At 53.4% G+C, this 9,028-nt stretch overlaps 2 protein-coding genes across 2 annotated transcripts in view; both read left to right on the top strand.

Annotated features, from left to right (window-relative positions):
- VOLCADRAFT_86340 (uncharacterized protein) overlaps nucleotides 1-3,027 on the top strand; it is a gene marked incomplete at both ends in the record, with an annotated part of 5,141 nt that extends 2,114 nt beyond the window's left edge. The window contains 6 exons of the mRNA XM_002945856.1: nucleotides 239-315; nucleotides 1,055-1,140; nucleotides 1,520-1,827; nucleotides 2,250-2,396; nucleotides 2,454-2,609; nucleotides 2,917-3,027. Of these exons, the coding sequence (XP_002945902.1) occupies nucleotides 239-315; nucleotides 1,055-1,140; nucleotides 1,520-1,827; nucleotides 2,250-2,396; nucleotides 2,454-2,609; nucleotides 2,917-3,027 (885 nt within the window). The remainder of the gene's footprint in view (nucleotides 1-238; nucleotides 316-1,054; nucleotides 1,141-1,519; nucleotides 1,828-2,249; nucleotides 2,397-2,453; nucleotides 2,610-2,916) is intronic.
- Nucleotides 3,028-5,665: 2,638 nt separating this feature from the next.
- Nucleotides 5,666-8,901, top strand: VOLCADRAFT_102855 (uncharacterized protein; the record flags this gene model as incomplete). Its single annotated transcript, XM_002945857.1, has 5 exons — nucleotides 5,666-7,001; nucleotides 7,088-7,223; nucleotides 8,127-8,262; nucleotides 8,672-8,678; nucleotides 8,833-8,901. Exons 1-5 carry the CDS (start codon nucleotides 6,909-6,911, stop codon nucleotides 8,899-8,901), a joined length of 441 nt encoding a protein of 146 aa, XP_002945903.1. The 5' UTR covers nucleotides 5,666-6,908.
- Nucleotides 8,902-9,028: the final 127 nt, after the last annotated feature.

Here is a 9,028-nt window from a genome sequence, read left to right on the forward strand (position 1 = left end):
AGGGAGGGGAGAGGGGTAAACATGGCCCTTGGGGCCTGTGTGTATGTGTGTGTATTGGGGTTTAGCTGGGTGGGGGGGGGGGAGGAGGGGGTTTAGAGGGAAAGGATAAGAGATGGCGTCAGCCATTTTTTGTCACCAGGATAGCGAATGAGTGCCGTACTAGGCAATCTTAGGTCGTACTGACGCTTTGCGTGTGCTGCCTACTGCCTCTGTTGTTGTTGTTGTGGTGGTCGTACAGGTTCCATCGCCTCAACTTCAGTTTGGCGATGGTGGGTACATCTGCAGGCAATCTGGAGATCTTCAACTGCAGCACCGGTGAGGGGCGTCGGAAGTGTATCTGTGTATGTATGTATGTATGTATGTATGTATGTATGTATGTATGTATGTATGTATGTATGTATGTATGTATGTATGTATGTATGTATGTATGTATGTGTGGCATGTGTTTTTGCATGTACACCCCTACTCCTGGGCCCCCATTTCCCCCCTCCTCCACACACTCAACCCCCTTCCTGGGTCGTTTTGCCCCCTTTTTCCCCTTCCATCCCCACTTCCCCCTCATACACGTTTTTGAATTTAAAATACACAAGCGCACACATACATACATGCATACATACATACATACATACATACATACATACATACATACATACATACATACATACATACATACATACATACATACATACACTCAGGTTAGGCGCTACTGGTAAGTCACGGACCATTGCCTCCGGGAGATCCCGGGATCGAGACCTGCCAGGGTCGAAAATCCTTCCGATGGTGGAAGGTTAAGTGTCCCTAGTCGATGGACGGTGGATAAAGCAGACCTGCGAGCTGACCAGGAATGGAGTTGAGCCGCCGATGATCCGGCAGATTCCGTTGGATGCTGGTGGTGGGCGCGGAACCTGAGCGATCCACTGAGAAGTTGACTAGGGTGACTGGATGAGGGTGCCCCGAAATACCGGGGAAGGCAGGGTTTCGCAGGGTAGCTGCCACGGGCGAAGATATGCCCCCCTGTCCCACATATTATACACACTCGCACATGCACACACAGACCGGCACACATGCCTCCGGGCCTTGCAGGCATGCTCCACAGCAAGTACCAAATCACGCCAGCGGGCTCGGGGCTACAGATAACTGGTGCGTATGTCTGTCTGTCGGTAATTGTGTAATTGTGTGACTATGCGTTGTGTTGGGGTGGAAAAGGGAAGGGGGTTACGGACGGCTCTGTTAGGCTGAGCTGCCACACGGTTTTTCAGATTGGGTATTACAGTACGGTACGGCAGGACGAGCAAAACCCAGACGTGGCACGCCGTGCCGAACGTGTGAATGAGTTGTTTCCGCCCGTACCGCCTCCATGGACATACATACATACATACATACATACATACATACATACATACATACATACATACATACATACATACATACATACGTACATACCGCCCCCCGCACATCCACACACAAAGTTCCTCCCCTCCCGCCCCTCTCCCCGTCTCTGTGTATTGCCGTACGGCAGCTCTGGATAGCAGCAATCATCACGTATTTGTTGGGGACTCTGCGGGGTCTCTCCACTGGTATGCGTGCGAGCTCCGTGGCCGCCAGCTGTCGCGCCTCAAACCCGTGGGGAGGCTGCGGTTGGCGGCGGGGGCGGGGGCGGGGGCGGGGGCAGTAGCTGCAAGTGGAGGAGGAGGTGGTAGCGGAGCAGCAGGGCATGTAGCGGCGGTGACAGCGCTGCAGTACGTGCCGTTTTGCCGTACAACCGACACGCCGGTGCTTATGGCGGCGTTGCAGGATGGCTCTCTTTGTATTGTACGAGCTAACGAGGTGTGGTGTACGGCATCAAGGGTTGTGATTTGCATGTGGTTTGTGGTGGGCGGGTGCTTGGGGGGGAAGGGGGAGGGGGGAAGAGCATAAGGGGCAAGGAGGAGGCACTAGACATTTCTGACCAGTGGGTTATGAAGCCGTTAGGGTTGGTTAAGTGGTTGTGTTTTAGTTGTTCACGGGATAATTTAGGGTTGGCATCTTTTTCCTGCCTCTATCTGTGTGTGCCAGTGGGTCTCTTGTGTTTTGGCGGGGACCGGTGCGGCAAGAGGGGGGAAAGGGGGTTCGGCATTCATCTCAGCATAATGAACAACACACGTGTATGTGCCCCTCCTCCCCTCCTCCCCTCCTCCCCTCCTCCCCTGCCCCCTCCTCCCACACCCCCGGGGGATGCACTGCCACGGAACTCCGTCTGGCGGCCAAAGGTACGACACCTCGCGGATCTGTACCTGCGCCGGATCGTCTCGCCGCCGGCAGCGGCAGAGACGGCGGCGGCCGCCGTCACCGCATCCGGCACGTCGTTCCGTACAGCCCGCTCGTCGTCGTCCAGCATCGCCACAGCGGCGGCGGCGGTGGCGGCGCCGCTTCTTCGCTTCTGTCCCGCGGTGTGCCCGCTATCCGTCATCCAGGACGTGCCGCTGATAACGTACGGCTCCGACGATACGGCAGTGTACATCGTGGATGTGACGTCGCGGGGCTTCGGCGGCCCAGCGGGCCCCGGCCGAAGCCGTGGCGGCTGCAGCACGTCGACTTCGGAGCGGCCCATGACGGTTACGGTACTGAAGGTACGGTGCCGTACGGTACGGCAGATGGCAGGGGCCTGCAGGAAATGCCGCTTAGAGGTTCGCGAGGGAGGGTCCTCCGGGCCCGGGGGGGGAAGAGAGGGGGAGCAGGTGGTCGTGCTTGGGGGATTGGGGTTGTGGGTCCACCCCTCCCCCCCTCCAACACACACACACACACGTGTGTGTGTGTGTGTGTGTGTGTGTGTTGCGACACACGTGTGTGTTGCGACACACGTGTGTGTTGCGACTTGATAACGCCGTTGCCCCGCCCATCACCGTACGACATCGTCACCACCTCACCATCTGAAAGGCGCATCGTGCGGCGGTTACGGCGGTTGCCTGGACGTACGACGAGGCGCTGCTGGCTTCGGCGGATGCGGAGGGCCTCGTGGTGCTGTGGCGGCGATGCCGGCTGTTCTGACGCCTAAACATGTGAAGTGGAATGAAGTTGAATAGAGTGTTGTAAGTAACTATAAAAGTTGAGAGTCCATTCCTTTTTCCGTCAGGTGATGAGATAACGCGGCCGACGCAGATTTTTGGGAGCTGTTACCATTCTGGTGCTGAACTACTAGCCAGCTAAGTCCTTGGGTCGAAGCCTGCTACCGACGCAAATATTTAATGTTTACGGCAGTAACAAATAAGCGGTTTTATATCTTCTGCTTTAGGTTTGTTAATTTTTTGGTATTATCCAGAACTGTGTTGTATCTTCTTTGTCGGTGTTGCTTTGGCTCCTCGTCCGTCCGCGCGACTTGTTTGTTCAGCTCTTTGCGAATAGTTGCTTCATCTTCGCGGGGGTTACTTTGCGGGATTGCTTTCGTTCCTTTGATGTGGAAGCGAAGTAATTTTGAATTGTTTTGGATGGCAGCGCATGCATAATGGAATGAGTAGTTCGCGGTCCGGAAGCCGCGTCCGCAGGCCACATGCCACATGTCTGGTCTGGGTTGACACTACTGCAATTAGCGGTTTAAGGTCCTGGGTTCGATTCCTGGGGAGACCCCCGAATTAGTCGGGAGCGCGAGATTATGGCTAGCTGCTGAGATGTGGAGTTGAGGTCACAGTTGATGGACCAGATTCGCACGCTGGATTGGTGGCGATTGCCGAACCCTCTGTCTCTTCGGATGTTCGGGTGAATGGATGAGGAGGGGTCCCTGAAGGCTGGATCCGCCGCCTTGGACTTGCAGTTCGTATGGCGAAGTACAGTGTGGTAGTGGTGGATGGTGCTATAAGGCGATAAATGATCTAGAACTGACAGCGGCCCAGAAGCCTCCCACTCTGTAACATTACATTACATTACATTACATTACATGCCATGTACAGAGGAGGAGCGGAGCTTCCACACGGCTGCGGTGCTCGAGGATGGCCCCATGGCCCCGTCTGAAAGACATCAACATGTGTCGTACGTCTGTTCTGTGCATATCGAATGGTCCACACCGTGAGGGGTGGTAAAACCGTAACCCGGCTGTCGCGCGCGGGTGGGGCCTGACACCGTTATCCGTCGCGCAGCGGTGTCGCGATTTATTACGATTAGGGTTGGCAAAAATACTATATTGATTTTCCCAAATAGTATAGTATAGTATGAAATAGTACTATATATAGTAATATAGTACTATGATACTATTACTATGCAGGTACAAGCTCCCTGTAGAAGGGGGGTGTACGACCAACCGTTGTACCTGAAAATTACACCGTTGGAAAGGTCTTCTTTTGTTCTTTCTAAATATTTACTTAGACATGAGAAAGCAGATCGCTGTGGTCATCCAGATCACTTTTTGTTAGTTCGGTGCCCGGTAGGTGGACCCCAAACCCCATGTCTCAAGGCGTGTTATGGCACATAAAGACATAATCACAGATAGAAGACCCAGCGTTGACAAGACAACACAAGGACGCCATACTCGGGTCTGGCCATCAATGCCGCGCCGGCGCTTGGAGAGGGCCTGCTGATCCGCCGTGCTGGGGCCCGCCGCAGCAGAGCTGGTTCCACTCTGTTGCTGTTGCTGGCTGAGTGACGCTGCACGCTGTTTGATAGCCTTGCAAGCACCTTGCTTGATGTGGTGCGCGTTGGTAAAGGATGGGTTCACTGCGCTGAGCGGCTCATCGCAGAACAGGCAGACTAGCTTTGGTACACCACCCCACCACTCCACATCGAAGTTGTCCCAATGACTACCCGTCTTGGCGTTCTTCTTCTGGTTACGAAGCTTGTTAAAAAGCTCGTTCCGAGAACGGAGAACTTCAGAGGGGACGTCTGGACCAGGATGCAAGCCTCTGATCGCCTTCTCATTCTTTATACTGGATTCCTTTGACATTATTCATCAATAACTACGTAGCACAGCTCGAAGACGCGGCTATAGCCCTTCAAAATACAGCTTGACTGCAGATCTCGACTTGGTCCAACTAGTACTGGACACTATCCAACCCCAAATCTAGTACTATATAGTACTATTTTTACTATACTATTTTACTATGTACGAACGCGGTACGAGCGTCGTAAACTAGTACCAGTTTAGAGCCCTGCATAGTAAATAGTACTATACATAGTACTATTATAGTATAGTACTCTTTTCTAGTATAGTACCCGTGCCAACCCTAATTACGATAGGGCAGATGGAGCGATGGAGGTTGGGTGTGAGGTGGCAGGTTAGGCGACAGGTTAGCCGTGTGCTGTACGACTCTCCCTCCCCCGTTTTTTATCCCCTAAACACACACGCACACAGTGTTTCATTTGGTTCGTCTGCGGAGGCGAGGGGGAAAATGTAATAATGCCTGGGGGGAAAGGAAACGAACTTTTCTAGCCTCGTGTCTGCTGGTTGTTGGCGATTGCGAATGCGCGAATGCGCCCAGGAGGTGTAAGTATGTGCGTTGTACGTGCCGTACACTGCAGAATCTGAAGCAAGAAGCAGCAAGAAAAAGCAGCGGAGATCTTATCTGACCTGACAGTTGAAGACGACCTCGGAGACCTGTCCGACAGCGACACGTACATATGCGTGTAATACCTTGAACCCCAAATAAATGTAAATATATTAAATATTTACTTTACAGGAATGTGGAAGAGACTGAACAAGGCCCTTACTGCTTTTTACAATTATTATTTGTGCAAATTCTTAAAATCCGTGTTGCGGGAGGAGGGGAAAAAGCAGAGCATGGATTTCTGTCGCTTATTTCCCCGCAGATAGAGGGAGTTGAGCACTTGCGTGCACCGGCTTTCGCGCGCGTGCGCTGTGCTCGCAGATCCGCGCACCTGTATAGACAATGCCGACCGGCCGCGAAAGGCCGCCAAAAATAAAACAAAAAACCTGAGATATTTGCTTGTAAAGAGCCTTTTTAATAACCCCATAGCGCATCCCACCTCCTCTCGGCCATCCTGTTCCAAAATTCAAATCTGCAGATGTCTTTTTCAAATTTTGTATCCTTGCTCAGCGTTGAACACCCTACCCCTGCCGTCCTACTACTGCCCAGGGCATGCAACGCGTCGCAAGAACACATCTGCAACTAATCATCGTCCCTTATGCCTTCCCTCGTATCGCTTCGCCTTTTGCCTACTACTCCATGCTTGGCCGCCTAAACGCCTCACTGCGCCTACCTTCATTTTTCAACTCTCCACGTATCTTTCACATTTCGAACCCGACGTGCATCCTATAATCTGTAACCGAAAGCTATTCCGAACGTGAAACCATTCCGGAAAAATGTCCTTGCTTTATGCTATGAACCTATGAACCTAAATATCAAAACCAATTACCATGGATGGATTCATCTCATTAAACATCCCCTAACAAGGGTTGGGGACGAGTTACATCGCCCCCCACTATTGAAATTATCACCATCATCATCATCACGATCATCATCACCATCATGAAAAACGTACGTGCTGTACGGACCAGTTGTACCATTATCATCTGCCCTCTGTGTCTCCCGCCCCAGTCGGAGGATATTGCAGCTCCGGATATTTTCAGCCCTCCGCGCCCTCGCAAGGGGATATGAAATGAAGGGGATTTATAGATTTGGCCCCATCTCACCCTTTCGGAAAACACGCCAGAGAGCTCAGGGGTCTGTATGTATGTATGTGTGTCCAGGTGGGGTAGGGGGTAAGAAAGGAGACCATTTGCAATCCCCCGTACGGTCGACCCATGCGCATGTATGGGTGCGTTTGTTGGTTTGTAGTGTCGACCTTCAAAATGAATCTTGGTCCTTAGCCCACTCCCCTGTGCCAGTTAGTAACGGGAGCCGACCAACCCCGAATTCAAAAAACCACAAGGCGCTTGCGATGACAGCAGCCTCCCGCTCTCGTGGCGCGACCTGTATGGGCGTATGTATGTATGTATGTACGTACGTACAGGCATAGATACAAGTATGCGTACAAACCGTACAATCCTTCTCCATCGCTGTCCCTGGGAAGCGGAGGTGTGTCAACGTCGGAGAGGTCGTTGATGACAAACTGCCGCCAGCAGCCGCCCACCCGCTACCTCACCACATTTCTCCTCGGCCAGCCTCACGCTCTCTGGGGCGTCTTTCCCCTAAAATTGAAAACCGACAAAATCCGCCTTAACGACCATCTCGACACCATACACCCACAAATGCAACCAAAACTAAAAACTGAAAACCGCGACAACCACCCGGATGCAGGTCAGCACTCTCCGCCGCCACCTGCCGCTGCAGCCGGATGCCGATGCCGCTTTTGCCCTGCCCACACTACCCCCCCGGAGGGTGCGGCCTAAATCAAATCACACACGACATACATACACACATACACACATACACACCGAACGTTACTTCCCCCTGCTAACCCTAACCTCGCACACGAGGGCAGGTGCATGCGAGATGACGCGGTTTTCAGACCCCTCGCCGGTATGCTAGTGCGCAATGGCGCAGCTCCGTAAAGGCCTCTTCCTGAAGCCCATGACATACACATACAGACGTGCAGACGTGCGTAATTATGTTTGTATGTCTTTATGTACGTATGTATGTATGTATGTATGTGCCCACATACATAGCCTTGCCATGACCGATCCCTCCACACGTCGCAGATCGTACTCAAACACATACGTGCACACATAACATTGCGCACATAACATTGCGCATAAACGTATGCCCGCAGGAAAAACAACACGCACGCGCACATACAGGGTTAAATTAGACGCGACAAAGCGCAAGACCGTATGCAGTCGTACTGGTGTGTACCGCAGACATGTATCACGCATATCGCGCATGCAAGAAGGAAGAAATTGTTGACAGACATGAAGTATAAAGAGTCGCAACAATCGTATACCCCTGAGGAAATGGAGGGCGGCATGATGCCTGGCAGTTGGGACGAGGAGCTTACGGCAGTTGGCAATTGGTAGTTGGAAGGGCGTGTGAAGGGATTTTGTGTTTTTGTGCGCTCTACGCACACATCCATCCCTGGGTGGGAAAAGGTAGGCCTCTTCCCACCCACAGCACACGGAAACTCCAGCATTGCTGCTGCCGTACACGTACGGCCGTACACTTCTTGTACGTGCACGCACGTTTCTCGTACACTGTCCAACGCAGCACACACGCACCATCCGGCCATCCATAACGTTGGAAGTAAAAAGATACGGAAGAAAAGCGATGCACGATACAAACACTACTGCTGCGGTACATATATCGCCTTGAAGTGCCTTCCGCAGTGCTGTACAGCAGAGAGGTTGCACGCACGGCACCATGCGACCGCACCGCTGCCACCGCTGCTACTGCTGTTGCTGCAGCTTCTGCTGCTGCTGCTGTTACCGCTGCTGCAGCTCTGAATGATTAGCAGAGAGAACGGCTTTGCTACACCAGCACCAGCACCAGCACCAGCACCAGCACCAGCACCAGCACCAGCACCAGCACCAGCACCAGCACCAGCACCAGCACCAGCACCAGCACCAGCACTGGACGTCAGGTTCTCCTCCACTGGCATTCCACAGACAAGACAAGACGTCCCTCCCTCCCTCCCTCCCCCCTTCCCCACCTTTCCCCCCTCCCTGCCCCCCTCCCTCCCTGCCCCCCTCCCTCCCTCCCTCCCCCCCTCCCTCCCTCCCTCCCTCCCTCCCTCCCTCCCTCCCCCCCTCCAGGTGCGAGGTGCCATTCCGTCCCGCCATTTTGACGCGACTTGTGGCCGCCTGGCTGCCTGCCTAGCCCGCAATCAGACCTGGGCCATACGAGCCCTCAGTGCCGGAAAAGTCTCCTCTCCATTTGCGTCTTCCCTCCCCATCCCACCTCAACCCGCGCCCAGGGTTTTCGCCGTACCACCGGCATAAAGCAAATGAAGCGCGTGTTACGTAGCACTCAGCGCTTGCTGTGAAGAAAGAATCCCGAAAAAAATTCCGGTGCCATAACGGGCCATTAAGGCGCGACCAGTGCACACCTGCCAGATGTCAGCTACGAACCCACCCATCCACCCACCCACCCACCCACCCCATTCACGCGTT

The sequence above is a fragment of the Volvox carteri genome (assembly GCF_000143455.1).
Source record: "Volvox carteri f. nagariensis unplaced genomic scaffold VOLCAscaffold_1, whole genome shotgun sequence".
NCBI lineage: Eukaryota > Viridiplantae > Chlorophyta > Chlorophyceae > Chlamydomonadales > Volvocaceae > Volvox > Volvox carteri.